Here is a 17,620-nt window from a genome sequence, read left to right on the forward strand (position 1 = left end):
ATGATAGTGAATGGCTGACCCGTTTATCAAGACCCGCCTTTGTAATGCAAATTTGTCTCCACCAAGGTTGGACAAACTTTAACCTATTTTAGGCTCTAGGGCCTAATTCTAGTAGAATTTGATTGGGTGTTGAGTTAGGTTAGGTTGGGTTGTACTTGGTGGAAAGATTTATTTAACAGATAAGTATAAAAGATAAGTTATTTAACATAATACTTTTTATACACTTCTACTTTATTTTGATTTTTACAATAAACTGATATGTACACCACCAGTTTTGAATATTTACTGATTCTGGTACGTTAAAAGCCGCATCAATCTCAAGCTGTTCTATTAACATACACACTCGAGTGAACTAAACAGCCTTTGAAATGACATTCCAGGTATTGAAAATTGAACCCTGCAATATTACATGTGAGAAAGAATGCGATCTACTTTGGTAGACTTAACCTTAATTCAACCTGTCTGTTGCCGATACCGGGTTACAAACTTTTTTAATAAAAAATGTCATTGAGATATCAAATATACTTTTATAAACGTTTTTGTTAAAACCACAAAATAGTAAGTACAGTCAGCACGAAAATTCTACGAGACAACATTAATTATGTATTGTTGGGAGCAACGCATATTGTTATGTATATTTTATTTTACTCTGTTAATATATTTTTTTGATGTTTTATGCATAGTTGCTTGTGTTTAATATTATATTAAGCTATATTTAATACAAACACAAAAATAAATATTTGTAAATATTATCATAAACTTATAACATGTAAAAGCAAAATATTGGCACATAAAATAATGAAATGTTAAAACTAAACACTTATGGCGTTAGTTGTACTAAGAGCTTAATTTAATCTAACCTACAGACACTATATAAATTTACAGATATCAAACCAATTGAGTTCAACTATAGTCGCGGTAACTTAGTATGGATAGGCCGGTATATAATCTCGTTATAGTAAAATAAAGCTTGTGTACTTTTTTATGAGAAAGTAAAAATAATTCAATACAATATTGCCTGCCACCTATACATAATGAAACCTTAAAGCGTTGTTTATAGCGGTTTAATTTTTAATATCAAATTTTCGCTCAGAACGTTTGCTATCTAATTTTAGCAATAGCCGGCATACAATTTTTGTGAGCAGTTCGAAAGAAAAAAAATAACACAATTTGTTACAACTTTCACCTATACACACCGATTCTTACTCATTAAAATATAATAATAATAATAATAGAGATTTATTCAATAAAATATGCACACATTATGGAAAATTATAAAAAGAATGATGAATGATTTTTCAATATTTTTTTTTATCTTCTATTATTTTTATTCGCAGATACATATTGTGATGTGATTATATTACGTCCATAAACAATAAATCGAAGTTTTTTTTAATCAATTGTTTTATTTAATTCACGTTACATTTAGTCGCAGGTAAGTCCATACAAATCTTTCTATTGAGAGTAGTGTTGTGTGTTGACTGCGCCCATTATACATATACACATATTTCTGTGGCCCTGCGGGCGGGTCCTAGGGTTTGTACCTATAGGTTATGTCTAATGCAGCTCGTATATAAGCACTAGTTATCTCAAATTTAGGTACAGATTAGGTTCTAGTGTCAAAGTGAGCATACGTGCAAAATAGAAATTTAAGGAAAATGTTCGCAAAGGTAAACAGTGCTTTTGGATTAGTGATAAAATCGTAAACTGAAACCCAAGGTGTCTTTAGTTCAAAAAAAATCTAAAAATTTACTTTATATTTGAACGCTGTTAAGCATTCGTGTACTAACCCACACAAAAATTACGTATTGAGTTATGAATGGAGTTATGTTCTGTAGATTATTTAAAACAAGACTGCATTCAAAATTTAACAACAAAAAAAATTGTGGGTTAGGACACTAATGCTTAACAGCGACCATTTTAACTTTTTTCTATGCTTATACTCACTCATTGTAAGCTGTTGTGAGGTAAATTTGGGATCCTGGAAGCATAATTTTTACGACATTCTCGTAGTTCATTGCACTCAGATTACGCGGTTAAGTTTTTCATCTTCTAATTGTAACGATCCGTGTGGTTTTCATCATAATCGTATAACCTCTTTTATGTTAACTACTGAGTATTTCAACTTTATTTGAAAAACGTTAACTTTTTTCGCGATTTCTTCTCTTTGAGCTAAATTGAAAATTTAAGGGTTATTAGAGGAGCTTTATCGGTGCACGCTATCGCAACAGCCACTAGCAGGGCTAGCATAACAACAGTAGACTTGGGAAGAAATCGACATACTGACAGATTTTATCAGCAAAATGGCGGATTTCCATTGTCTAACTTTCACTGTCTTGTCTAACTGTCACTTTGACTATTCTTCCGTAGAAAGAAACCGTTTCTATGGTGACCATGCTACGCCTGCAGGTCTCTGGTAGTCCTTCTATCGTATTATAAACTAATACAGCTTAATAAAGCAACCACTCAACGAGGGATACGATTAGCAGCTCCGTTAAGTTGTGCACACGCTACTTAAAAGTACGTAGTTCAATATTACCGCACATATTAAACTCGTACAGGACTTTTACCGATAAAAATCGAAAATCTAATTTATTAAATTCTCGTGTCACAGTGTTTGTGCCTGAGAACTCCTCCAAAATGGCTCAACCGATTTTAATAAAATTTTGTACGTACATTCGTTAGGCCTGAGAGTAGGTTTTTATCCACTTTTATTTTGATATTCTATGGAAAAACAACATTTGCCGGGTCAGCTAGTATTTTCTAAAATAAATTCTTAATTTCTGTTTCCCCAGGTGCTGTTAGTTTGCTCACTGGTGGCGGCGGCGCAGGCGGGGCTCATCGCAGCCGGCCACGGCGCGGTGTCCTCCCAGAGCATCGTGCTCGGTCACCCAGCGCCTGTTGTCCGTGCTGTCGCCCCCGCCTGGGGTGCACCCGCCTGGGGCGCACCCGCTTGGGGTGGACCTGCTTGGGGTGGTGTTGGTTTAGGTAAAGTAAGAGGCAGAAAATGAATCAATTGAAAATGAAGTGGACGTTTGGGTGGAAAATCTATGAACAGCGCCTACTTGACGCGGGCGTGCGTTAAGTGCTGTTCATATATTTTCCCCCAGCGTGGAAGCTCTTATTTAATCATTCGATGGTTACAAGAAATTTCTTGAATTGATATTGACGAAAAATCTATCAACTGGTTGATGGCACTATAAGACCGAAAAGGGTGACAACTGACAAATTATCACCTTTTGTCGGTCTAAATTCTAAAAATATGCAGATGATAAGAACTGACCGACAACGGACGTTTGTAGGACGAGAAGCTTTTGAGCAGCAGTGGAATATGGTAGGCTAGTAAAAATGTTCGTAATAAAAATAAATACTGAATATTTTGACTACTAACTATTATTAGCAAGTAAAAATAATTTAGTAGTCATAATGTTTTTTCTATAAGTGCACAAACAAAAAAGTTTTTGTCACTACCATTTGTGGAAGAAGTGCCATTTGCATAAAATGAACATTTTACTTGCCTGTCTTTAATGTTTTAATTATAATTTAATTATATTATGCAATATAAATATTTGTCTTAGCCTGACTTCACAGCTACAGCACAGGATTCGCGTGCGGATCAATTCGTGTCGCTATAAAACGATGTTCTAGCTTTTCATTTGTGCTCCCGCTCCGGGCGCCCGTATTGCCACTGTACGGGCCCATTTAGCCAAGACCTTTTCTTTGTAGCTTCTTTATAGAATCGTCGATCAAAATGTAGGAAATTGACATAAGCGTTCTTTAATATGAAGGTAACGTTCGACTCATCTAATGTCAATTCCATACATTTTGATCGGCAATTCTATAAAGAAAAGGTCTTGGCTACAGATTCAGGTATCCCGGATAGCTGTGAAGCTAGCCTTATTACAAATACTGTGCTGTAGTGTCGTGGTTGTTACCCAACGTGAACGCCCCCCAACCCCGCACCCCGCAGGTCACGGTGCGCTGGTCTCGCACGCCCCCGTCGCACCGCTCGCCCCCATCGTCCACGCCGCACCCGTGGCGCACGCCGTTGCCGCTGAAGTATATGTAAGTTTGAAGCTATTTCATCTTACAGTCCATAACAATAAACACCTAACATTCGTCTGATGTCGTTTCAGTTCGGCAGATTTCGGTTCGGTGTGGCCCGGATTGTAGTGTACGCTGCGTTTTGGCACGGTGTTGGTGGTTGGTGGTGTGCCATGCGTATTTTTTTATATTTCGCATTCCAAGCTGAAATCCGTTGTGTTTCTGTAAGGAAGAGTATGTGGCGATAACCACAATTCGCCTAACATTCCTGCATCGCGCTATCGAAGTTTCGGAGAACGGCAAGATATATACAACGTCTGAAATGACGTCAGTGGGCTTCGGCCTGACCGAGTATGCTATCTCTCTCGGTCGGAAGATCTTCCTTTTCGGCCGCCACGAACAATGTTAAAAGTATAATACTGGGAATGGCAATAATAGGACTTTCTGTAGGTAGTATGAACCCTTAATATGGCAATAATTGGGTGTCACGCTGTCCGAAATAAAGGCAAAGAAAATTCAGAGCGTTAAAAGTTGCGATTATAGAATAGAGCAAAAACTAAAACGAGTGTATGCTTAAATTGTCAATATCAAATAACATAACATTGAATTGCTTATCGGATTTTCTATTGTTCAGTTTTCCCGCATAAGCAAAATATCATTTCAGAATTTTCTGAATTCAGAATTTCATACACTATAGGACCTTAAAAAGAGTATACCGTGTAACTAATGATTATTATTTACTAGCTAATTAATCTAATTACGACTTGTCGTCAACGTAAGGAGATAAGATTCCTAAGAAACGTTTGAAAAGCGTTCATTTATAGAAGTAGTCTGACGGTTGGAAAGTGGATGTATAAAAATACCGATGGAAAATGTTTATGCTTTTTATTGAAATAATAACATCTCGTTAAATAAGAAATCTTATATAAGTTACTTTGTTAAATACTAAAACTTTATATTGTTATTTTGTTCTCCAGGCGCATCCCCGCTACCAGTTTAACTACGGCGTCGCTGACGGCCACACGGGTGACCAGAAAAACCAGTGGGAGGCGCGTGATGGTGACGTAGTCAAGGGCTCCTACTCCGTCGCCGAGCCCGACGGCACCATCCGTACCGTCAACTACTCCGCTGATGACCACAATGGGTAAATATAAGCATACATTTTCAGAAGGATTGATTCTACTTCTAGATAGGATCACGCAGCAAACATAACATGTAATATCAAATATGTTTTGCTGTGTAGGCTCCCAGTTGCTCCGCAATAATATCTTCTAGTATGAGATTTGAATCAGACATAACAAAATATTATTTGTCTTTGTTTTTCTCATACCTGTTTTGACTGGAAATTATTTAATCACCAGCTCTTTTCGCTAACGTCAAAATTTAAACTAATGAACAATTTTGCTAAAGAGGCTCTTGTTAAAAATTTCAGAAAACTGACATTAATAAATGCGCGCATTGGATAATGTATTATCTATACATATAAATAAAATTGGAGTGTCTGTTTGTAATATTGAAAGAACCGTTTCTTACTACATGCATACGAATACGCTACGCGCTATACGCTATATACACCAAAACAACATTTTTTACAATTTTTGTCTGTATGTCTGTCTGTCTGTCGGTTTGTTCCGGCTAATCTCTGAAATAGCTGGAGCGATTTTGACGGGACTTTTATAGGCACATAGCTGAGTCTTCCGAAAAGGAGGAGGATATATTTTACTTATTATCTTTGTTATCACAATATTTTGTTGACGCGGACGAAGTCGCGGGCAACAGCTAGTTTGCCCTAATTATAATAATCCCCGTGTCTACATTGAAGTACACGCCTGTAAAATACTGACAATGAAACTATCCCATAACATTGATGCATTCATAATGTTTTCAGTTTCAACGCCGTAGTGAGCAGGCACGGTCATGCGGCGCATCCCGGAGTAGTGGCCCACGCGCCCGTGGTCGCCGCCCACGGGGCCCTACTCCACGGTTAAACACGCCTCTGCTACGCTTAACTTAGATTATGGAATACGGATAACGGATGGACTATGGCACAGCATTTCATAAGGTGTATTCACAGTGGGACGACGGCCCAAGACTCATGCTTCAGAAAGCGATTCAGTTTGCTATCTTTTGTATTATATTTTCTTTAGTTTTAGTCTTTTACCGTTTTCTTTTGTTAGTGTTAATGTAATTGAATACATTTTATGAAACGTTTGAAAATGTTTAATGGGTGCTGGGCAAAGACGATGTTTTTGCTGAATGTTAAATACATTACTTCATACAACTCACATCTTTTATTTCCCAAAATCATATAAATATGGTGTAATCTTATCAAAGCTATGTATTGTTTCATTAAAAATGTAAATAAGGCTACAATCAGATAAAAATCTACAAATCTCTGTTACAGTAAACTTGTCTTTTTAGAAGTTATTGATACTTAGAACATTTTTTTTTTCTCTTTTCTTTTTTCTCTTATGAATGATAGTCATATGCTAAGTACTCACATACGGTTTTGCATAATAGTTTTACTCCGAATCGAAAGAAATGACATAGTTGACATATTTAATTCCATCGAGCCGGCTCAAAGCGAGCCTTCGAGCTGTCAGTTTTGCGGTCCACACGGTGGTTATTGCTCGATTTGGAGTAAAACTATCGAGCAAAACCGTATGTGAGTACTTAGCATTAGAAACTGTCTAAGTAATATTTGGGTGAATTTCCCAAACGGCTTTTTTTTGTCTTCGTTGAAATTACTATTAAAAAAAGGAAATATTGCTATAAATTATTTGTTTTACTATTCAATGGGTAGCTATAGGATTGTGGCAAAAATATAATATGCCTAGGACTATTACAAAGGTAGAAATAAATAACTTAAATATCTATTTTTATCAAATCGGTGCTGTCCCTCTACTTTTTTTACAAACAAAAACGCTTACACACTAGCAAATATGAACAATTTAAGGATATAACTTATATTATATTATTATATTATATTATGTTTCATAGAATATTAGTTTATCTATTATTATAAACCATATTTTATTATTTAATTAACGATTATAGTTACTTAGAGGCACAAATGTACTTGTCCTGAGAATTTTTCTCATATCGCTGGATAAAAGAAATTTAAGCATTATTTTTCATCGACCAGTCAGACAGTCCCCCCACCCCAATTTTAATTTACTCCTTAGTGTGTGCTTCCACGCAGTCAAGATGGATTTGTGTCAAAACGCTGCATATTCCCGTGAACAGCATAAGTATGCCATTAAAATGCTCTCGGTCAATTATTTTATAATGTCGGTGATTAAATTTTTTTAATGTAATTAATAGTTTTAAAATTGTTGTTTGGTTCTAATGAATGTAGTAAGTGATTAAGCTTCATTATCTGTAACCAAATTTATCTTAGATATAATGCATTTTTTATGATTTCCTAAAAAGTGCGTTTTTTCTCACGTCGCTGCTCTCATATCGGTGTAATCGGTGGTCATTTTAACCTCCGATATGATAATTTACACCGAAATGATAAGAAAAAACGAATCGGTGTCTTAAATCTAATATCGGTGTTTGGAATCATGACCAACGCACAGTTTTGTCACATCGGTGGATTGCTTTATCATATCGATTGATAATTTTACCATATCGGTGAATTGTTTTATCATATCGGTTGATCTAGTGGCATTTCGTTAAGTATACAAAAAAATTACAAATGCGCAAGATTGTAAAAATGAATGGATGTAAGGATGTATTGGGCAATTTAAAGTTTTTACTCAATTTTTCTTTTCACATCTAGTTCATTTTATAACGGATTCAATGCGGCGCACATTTTTGAAGACTTTCAGTCGTGGCGGCATACAATTTTCTCGTGACACGTGAGCCGTATCATACGCCATAGAAGTGGGTGACACGGCTACCGTGTCACCCGCCACGTTCAAAAAGGTTTATTGTTTTTCTTGGTTTTTAGGCGTTTTTTAACTTATTTTATTTAGTTGAAACCAAACTATTGATGTTAACGGAAGGTTACGTAGTTTTGAGTTGATTTCGAGTAGTTTTACTAAGTATTAACCTGAAAATGGCATGCAAGCGATTTTTTTATTCAGATGTTACAAACCTTTTGTAGGTTTCAAAGTTAGAAAAATGAGTACTTATATTAAATAGATCTGGGTTTCCGATGTAGATTATACGTTCGTAGATAAATTTAAAGAAGTTCGTTGTTAAGTTTTTTTTAACCGACTTCTAACAAGGAGGAGGTTATACGTTCGGCTGTGGATGTTTTTTTATGTGTGTTCAACGATTACTCCGCCGTTTGTGAACCGATTTTAAATTTTTTTCTTTTATTGTATAGAGTACTTATTCCGATTAATCCGGTTCCGAGTTGGTGCCATGTTCACAAAAGTGATGGTCTGATGATGGGAACCATGAGGATCCAGTGGACTTCTTGAAAATCAAATAATAATATGGTTATTTTGGTTATATGGGATGTATTATGATCATATGCTACCGAATTGTCTGTCCAAATTTTTCTGATCTGAAATTTCGGATAATGTACGGCCGGGCTAAAAAAGGGGACAGCCCCTACTTCCTTTCAATTCACTGAATATTCAGAGGCGAAGCCTATTGGCTTGTTTTACGTGGAAAATTAAGACGGTTTTGTTCAGAGTAGAACCTTCTAAAGTGTAATTTGAGGGAGAAACAATCGTTTCTATATGACACGGCTCACGTGTCATACTCCACACGTTAAAAACCCATAAGACACGGCCGCCGTGTAATCTGCAATGAATGCACCTTAAAAAAAGGTTGACGGCCCCTACTTTTTTTCAATTCAAAGAATATTCAGAGGCGAAGCCTATAGATTTGTTTTACGTGGAAAATTAAGACGATTTTGTTCAGGGTAGAACCTTCTAAAGAGTAATTTGAGGGAGATACAATCGTTTTTTAAATGACACGGCTCACGTGTCATACGCCATACGTTAAAAACCTGTATCACACGGCTGCCGTGTCATCCGCACTGAATCGGTAAAGACAACGATGATATATATTTTTTTAATTCTAAGTCCTTACATCAAATATTGTAAAACATTTTAAAAATATTTTAATTTTATTTTAAGTACTCTGTTCTTTATCAAAATAAATATATTACAAATATAATATTATGAAGATAATATTATCATATCGCTGGATTAGTATGTCATTTCGGTTGTTAAACTTATCATATCGGTACACAGAAATAAAAATCGGTGCCTGTTTATCATATCGGTGGAAATCAGAATTCAAACTAAATTTTCTCGTTAGTCTTTTAAGACTAACGTATCATTTATGATACGTTAATGATATTAAATTTGGGAACATTTTGTGTCCTAAAGAATACATAAATCCTGAAAAGTATAGAAATTATGTATAAATAAAAAAGTTCACCGATATGATAAAAAAGGTCATTTGTTGAAATTCACCCGTTTATAAATTAATTACACATGATTAATTTTTCATATCTTTATCAAATTATGTATTCTACAATGCGTCGTAGTGAGTGTAAGTATTATGTTAGGTCATGACTCGACTTCTCAATTAAAACCAGTTCAATGTCCCCAAACAAGTATAAGCATGTAATTTAATTTTCGAAATACTGTTGCAGATATTAATATAAAAATCCGAGTTAATACTCATACAGCATCATTCAATAATCAAGTGTACTACAAGAACCACCAACATGATTGCCAAAGTGAGTCTTTGAACAAAGTTAATCAGGAATATCAAGGAGTCAGCTAAAGAACTGCAAACTAATCTAATACGTATCATTTTCAGATCGTACTTCTGGTAGCGGGAGTGGCGTGTGTGAGCGCGCAGCACTACTCTCACGGCGCGGCCGTGTCCTCGCAGTCCATCGTCCGCCATGACCTGTCGCACGGCCAGCAGTACGCACCCCTCATCCAGCACGCCGCCCCCGTCATCCAGCACGCCGCCCCCCTCATCCAGCACGCCGCTCCCCTCATCCAGCACGCTGCTCCCCTCATCCAGCACGTCCAGCACGTCGCGCCCGTGCAGCAAGTCGCCCACTCCGCGCCCCTCGTCAGCCTGCAAGGCGGACACCAGATTGAGGCGTACAACGTGAGTCTACCACCTGACCTTACATATATTCGAACACGCAATGTGATCGAGCACCATAACTAATGCCGCGTGACGTTTCCAGACCCACCCCAAGTACGAGTTCGAGTACAGCGTGTCGGACCCGCACACCGGCGACATCAAGTCCCAGCACGAGGCCCGCGACGGAGACGTGGTCAGCGGCTCCTACAGCCTGCACGAGGCCGACGGCTCTGTGCGCACGGTGCACTACAGCGCCGATGACCACAGCGGCTTCAACGCCCAGGTGGAGCACTCCGGACACTCGGCGCACGCGCAGCCCGCGCATCAGCTGCTCGCCCATCATTAACTCTCACCACCTCAAACAATACCTGTAGGAATTACGTGTTATGTAAATAATTGTTACCAATAATAAAGTAATCAAAAATATTTTTGTATCCTTGATTATCTCAATCGTAAAAGCGTGATCAAAGTGAATAATTTGAAGCTCTATTTGTATTATTATAGTACAGTGTTCCGAAAAGGTGTGCCGCGGCACACTGGTGTAACATGGCCAGTAGTTGGTGTGCCTCAAAAATGTCGTCGTGTTATTATAATAGTATTCCTAGTTTAAATAAGAACCAAAAAAGGGAACATTTTAAGACGATCGACGAAGGGATGGAACCACAGAGCACCCCTGTACAGTGTACCTCCAAAAATTTTCATTTTACTAGATGTACCTTGAAAACAAAAAGTTTGCGGAATACTGTAATAGTAGATACTGAAACATCATCGCCATCGAAATTATTTTTCCGAAATTGGTTGTCCTGACTCCTGAGTCTTGACTTGTTTTATATGAATTTATATTTCTTTCTTTTAAAAAGGAGAGGTTACGTTTTATCGCTAAATCCCTATACCCTGATTAAGAATAAAGATTTTTATTTCGACAATTTTTGAGTTTGACACGTTGACTAAGGTGTGCTCAATACTTTTCCTTTTCAAGACCAGTTAGCGACTCATTTCTTATAGTTTAGATTTTCAGTCATACCTTAAAATACTTATGAAATATATTTAACCCTAGACTACTAATATAAAATTTCCACCGCTTAATACTAATGATCGCCTGGGAGGCTACTTTTGTTTTGTTTATTGTATTATTTATTTGCTACATTTTTTAAAATATAGCATAAATTAAAAGGCTAACCACTTCTTTTTTGAAAGCTAAAACTCAAATTCTTCTTTAAGAAATGCATTAATAATAATAATATCTATGGACGCTTCACACCACGTCAGTCTGGCCCCGTGCTAAGTACCTAAAGGACTTGTGTTACAGGTACCAGACAACGGAAATATATTAAATACTTCTATACTATACATATATTTAAGATTTTTATTATATCATACACATATTTAATACACATCCAGACCCGGGAACATTGAAAACTTTTTGTTCCGTCGGCGGGATTCGTACCCGCGACCCCCGGCTTGAGCTACCAACGCGCTCACCACTGAGCCACAGAGGTCGTCAAGAGTCGTCAGACTTAAAACTTAAGCTTTAAGTCTAATTTTAAGACTAATGTAAGTAACATGATACTTTTATCCACACAATAATTTTAAGTTAGCCTTTAAATTTTTACTATTTGTTGATCAACCGATCGATCTTAACTGGTGAACTTGACGAATTACTTGTGGTTTGGTGTGGTACAGAAATATTCGAGGGTCATCTACTGCTTTATTTTGTAGGTCTTCTTTCAGCCAGAATAGAACAGAAGAAGGATCTACCGCGCTATCGGCATAGTCAATAGTCATACAGATCGACTCCAGTTGATCCTTAGTTTCGCTGTCCGAATACCTATTTAATAAATATCTATGATCTGGTGTTCATTAGGAATTATATAAAAATAAAATAAGCATTTGGTAGATTATAATATGCTACAAGCTGTAAAAAATCGCAAAATAAAACATGTTACGGGCGAAAAAAATTTACCTCGATATAACCTACTCGATCGCCTCCAAGGCGATCGAGTAGGTTATATTTTGAAAACGGGAAGTCTGGACCGGATCCTGTTTAATCTTAGGTCTGCAGCAATATGTATGTGGAGTTGGCGCGAAAGCACAATTTGACTCGCGAACGTGTTTATGAAATAATTGAAAAAAACTGACCGTACACGGCCTGTCAGGCGATGATTAGATGATTAGTTAAAATACTAGCTGTCCCGGCAAATAAAGTATTTCGCCCATATTATTTTATTCATCGCTATCCCGTCGCACAAACAATGGTCGCCGTCAGTCTCGAGTTGTACTCATTTACTATTATTTATTCAAAAAATGCACCTATCAATATAAAAAGTAGCCGATTCTCAGATCTATTGAATATGCACATAAAATTTGGTAAAAATCAGTAAAGCCGTTTCGGAGGAGTACGGTAACTAACATTGTGATTCGAGAATTTTATGTATAAGAATAAATTATATTTTTATATTCAAAATATTTAAAATCTAGACTAGTTCCAAGGAAACCATCACCAACCACAAAATTGACGAAAAATCTATGTTATAATGGACAAATCCATAGGCCGTTATTCTGTAAAGTAATAAAATTTGCTACGTCTATAACAACCTTTTGTTGTGATTTATAGAAAAATTTGCTCTCTGAACACAGGTGAAAAAAAATTGTGGCCAAGTGCGAGTCGGACTCGTGCATGGTTCCGTGCCGTTATAGAGCGAAAATAGAGAAAAATTGTGTTTTTTAAAGGGAGCCCCCCTTATTGTTTATTTTATTTTAGATAGATAGATAGATAGATTCTTTATTGCTCACATTAACTAAATAATACAATAATGTTACTAAAACTAAACATAACAAAAACATAAATGTGGGCAAGGGCGGCCTTATAGCTATGAGCGATCTCTTCCAGGCAACCCTACGAGAGAGGAAAATTTAAACTAAAAGTAGTAGGTATGCGGGGTAAAGAATAAGTCAGCTAAATTAATAAAAAATAAATAATAATAAAATAAAAATGACAAGAATATTAAATAAATATAGTTTACAATTGGATATCAAACTGAGCAAAAACGCTATAAGTAATGTAATGATTGTTAAAATAAATATATTTTATAGACTTACATTCTACTTGTAATATTACATACTTATTATATAATATTCTAAATAAATAAAGACATTTATACCCATTATAAAATTAAACAAACAGTTAATATCAGCGATTACTAGCAAGAGACCTTACTCCTCAGATGGATATGTAGCTTTGATTTAAAAGAAGCTAGTGACTGCGACTCGCGAATCTATAGTGGCAGATCATTCCACAAGTGGCCTTCACGGCGAAAGAATCCGCAAAATATCCCGACTTTGTAAAAGGTGCTAATAGTTTATTATTATAAACAGATCGTAACACACGCTTATGGTCTGCACTACGATACTGAAAGCGATCCTTAAGGTAGGGGGGAGAGCGGGGATCATTAAGGATATTATATAATAGGACCAGGACATGCTCCTCCCGGCGGAGTCTGATGGGCAGCCACCCGAGTTTCTGGCGAAATTCAGTGACGTGGTCGAACTTGCGCAGTCCATATACGAATCTGATGCAGATGTTTTGTAATCTTTCGAGTTTATTGAGTTGTGCTTCGTTGAGATCTATTAAACAAACATCTGCATAGTCGAGGATAGGTAGAAGTAAAGTCTGCGCAAGCTCGATTTTAGTCTTTACAGGGAGTAAATTTTTCAAGCGATTTAGTGAGCCCACCGCCGCAAAAAACTTTCGACTGGTTTCAGAAATGTGATGTGACCATTTTAAAGTGGAGTCGAAGTATACACCCAAGTTTTTTGCCACATTACTACAAGGTAAGGCTACATTGTTAAAGGTAATACTAGGCAGAGTATCATAATTAGGCCGGTTTGTTTCGAACTACCAATAACAATAATTTGAGTCTTTTTGGGGTTGACCATCAGACCATGGCCCTGGCTCCAACGAAGTATAGTCGCAAGATTCATATTGATAGCTGCAATTGCAGACTTCAAATCATTTGCAGGTGCATGGGTGTAGATTTGAAGATCGTCTGCATAGAGGTGGAAGAGGCAGGTGAGGAGTGGAGTGAGGAAATTAATAAAAAGGGAGAAAAGGAGAGGGGATAGGACACCACCCTGAGGAATGCCAGCTGCAATATCACAGTTACCAGATATTCGATCATTAATTCGTATACATTGCTGCCTACCAACAAGATAGCTACGAAACCACTCCATCACAGGATCCGAGAATTGAAGCGCACCTAGCATAGCGATGAGGATGTCGTAGTCCACGGTATTAAAAGCATTACTGAAATCTAGCAATGCTAGAACAGTAAGTTGCTGGTTAGACATGGCAAAGCGTATGTCATCAGTCACCTTGGTTAAAGCAGTCACAGTACTATGTCCCGGACGAAAACCATATTGGAAAGGACTAAGCAAACCATTGTAATTTATGAAAGAATTTAATTGCTGGTAAACAAGGCGCTCGAGTACCTTCGATAGGAACGGGAGAATGGAAATGGGTCATTATTTTAATTGTATTATTAAATATTAAAGTACACACATAATTGAGGGTTGCATGAAAATTTCTCTAGAAAGTGTCTATCATGTTGCCATTATGGATTACGTGACAAAAAGACCAAAAAAGTAACGTTTGGTGTTTGGGAGCCCCTCTTAAATGTTATTTTTAGTCTCAGTAATAGGGTCCCGTTTTTACCCTTTGGGTACAGAAACCTAAAAACCAAATTAATTTTGTATTTTATTGAAATAATGCATTATAACCTAAAATATTTTGTTTTGTTTTGTAGATACAGTTATACATAATTGTATTGATACATTTTGCCCCATACTTAACTATATTATACTTATTTGTAAAATTATTACGTCCTGAACTGTGAAATTATCAACAAATACAAGGATTTTTTTAAAATCTTATATCTTTAAACGAGCAATTCTTGTATATATTATATATATATAATTGGAATCTCGGAATCGGCTCCAACGATTTTCATGAAATTTAGTATATAGGGGGTTTCGGGGGCGATAAATCGATCTAGCTAGGAATCATTTCTAAAAAATGTAATTTTCATCGGATACCGAGCAAACCTCGGTCAAACAGGTAATTACAACGTAAGACGTGCGGAAGGGAATCATAAGAAATCTATTAATTATAAACTTTTTCATATTTTTGTTCGAAGTAGAATTCGTTATGATATTTGGTGAGAAATCCTGATATTTTGTCAGATCGAACAGCTACCTCATGTATCATCACCTCTATTTATTCGCGACACACTTTGTTTCAATTTTGCGTAACGCCTCCGTGGTCTAGTGGTTAGAGCGTCGCTCTCGACTCCGGAGGTCGTGGGTTCGAATCCCGCGTTGGAAACATGTTATTTCCAAGTTTGGTTAGGACAATGCAGGCTGATCACCTGATTGTCTGACAAGTAAGATGATCCATACGTCGGATGGGCATGTAAAAAAGTCGGTCCTGCGCCTGATCTCTCGCCAGTCGTGTCGGTCTTCCGTCCCACTGGGTTATGAGATTAAAAGAAATAGAGAGTGTCTTGTGTACTGCGCACACACTTGGGCACTATAAAATTACTCCTGCGTACCTGGCCTGGTTTCAATGAAACCGGCCACTGTCACCGAAACCGGTGTGGGGAGTATTATACAATTTTGCGTAGCTAAATTAATAGCTATGCTTGCTGCAAATTGACACATTATGAGTTATCTTGTTGGGTCATAACACACGTAGCACCTTCTCAATTAAAACCAGTTCAAAGCCCCGAAACAAGTAATAAGTATGTGAACAGTAATTTAATTTACGAAATACTTTTGCACATATGAATATAAAAACTGAGTTCATATTCATACAGCATCATTCAATAATCGAGTGTACCACAAGAACCACCAACATGATCGCTAAAGTGAGTCTTTGAACAAGCTTAATCGGGAATATCAAGAAGTCAGCTCAAACAAATAATATAGTTTAATTTTCAGATCGTACTTCTGGTAGCGGGAGTGGCGTGTGTGAGCGCGCAGCACTACTCTCACGGCGCGGCCGTGTCCTCGCAGTCCATCGTCCGCCACGACCTGTCGCACGGCCAGCAGTACGCACCCCTCATCCAGCACGCCGCCCCCGTCATCCAGCACGCCGCCCCCCTTATCCAGCACGCCTCCCCTATCATCCAGCATGCCGCTCCCCTCATCCAGCACGTCCAGCACGTCGCGCCCGTGCAGCACGTCGCCCACGCCGCACCCCTCGTCGGCCTGCACGGTGGACACCAGATTGAGGCGTACAACGTGAGTCTACCACCTTTTTTTTTTTTTTGACCTTACATATATTCGAACACGCAATGTGATCGAGCACCATAACTAATGCCGCGTGACGTTTCCAGACCCACCCCAAGTACGAGTTCGAGTACAGCGTGTCGGACCCGCACACTGGTGACATCAAGTCCCAGCACGAGGCCCGCGACGGAGACGTGGTCAGCGGCTCCTACAGCCTGCACGAGGCCGACGGCTCTGTGCGCACGGTGCACTACAGCGCCGACGACCACAGCGGCTTCAACGCTCAGGTGGAGCACTCCGGACACTCGGCGCACGCGCAGCCCGCGCATCAGCTGCTCGCCCATCATTAACTCTCACCACCTCAGGCAATACCAGTAGGAATTATGTAAATATAGTCTTTCATCGTTAATATAAATATTAAAAAATATGAACTGTGTTTTAAATATTGAACCAGATGCCTTTATCAAACTTACACAAAATAAAATTATGTTATCACTAGAAATTACGATTTCTGTTACTGTAAGCACAATGCACATCATCAAATATAAAATGAAACAGCCAGTAACTTTAGATAATTTTAATATTGTGTAAATTTAACGCTAGCACCCAATAACATGCCCTAGCACTTTACACATGGCAAATCAATGGGAGACATGGGTCTGGCGACCCCACTAGCTGACAGCTAGTAGATTCGTCACATAACGATATCTTTCTAACATCCTTGAAACTCCACCCAGCCTGAGTGACCGCTCTCCACCAAGCCACAACATCTGAAGGCAAATTGGGCAGCATCTTACCTGAAGAAATCCAAAAATTTCGGATCGGCTGGCTATACTGGGACCACACACGCCCCTTCAGGGCATCAAACATTATAAAATAGTGATCAATACATGCGCGGTCCGAAAGGGGGGGTCACAGGGGATATGACCCCCCCCCCCAAATCTAAGGTCAAATTGAAAAATCTCAAAATCTTTCCAAATAATAAAAGGAAATTTCTAGTTAATAAGACAAAGATAATTGTTAATTGAATGTAAAAACAATATTTACTTACATTCAGTTTTAACCACTCGACATGCTGCTTCAAAAAAGGTGCCAGTCGATAATAAATTTATTACATATGATTAAAGTGTGATGGGTGCTAGTGTTTTTTTATTACAATAATAATTGGGGTCGTCTACGGGCCAGTCGCCCATACTCGTATCTTTTGTTTGTTTCA

General features: G+C 37.8%; 1 protein-coding gene across 1 annotated transcript; it reads left to right on the top strand.

Moving 5' to 3' along the window:
* Nucleotides 1-1,613: 1,613 nt before the first annotated feature.
* LOC121731165 (cuticle protein-like) lies at nt 1,614-16,754 on the top strand. The gene is made up of 7 exons (XM_042120522.1): nt 1,614-1,670; nt 2,796-2,861; nt 9,880-10,167; nt 10,229-10,453; nt 15,990-16,040; nt 16,114-16,416; nt 16,512-16,754. Exons 1-7 carry the CDS (start codon nt 1,659-1,661, stop codon nt 16,752-16,754), a joined length of 1,188 nt encoding a protein of 395 aa, XP_041976456.1. The 5' UTR covers nt 1,614-1,658.
* Nucleotides 16,755-17,620: the final 866 nt, after the last annotated feature.

Source organism: Aricia agestis, chromosome 10 (genome assembly GCF_905147365.1).
Source record: "Aricia agestis chromosome 10, ilAriAges1.1, whole genome shotgun sequence".
Lineage (NCBI taxonomy): Eukaryota > Metazoa > Arthropoda > Insecta > Lepidoptera > Lycaenidae > Aricia > Aricia agestis.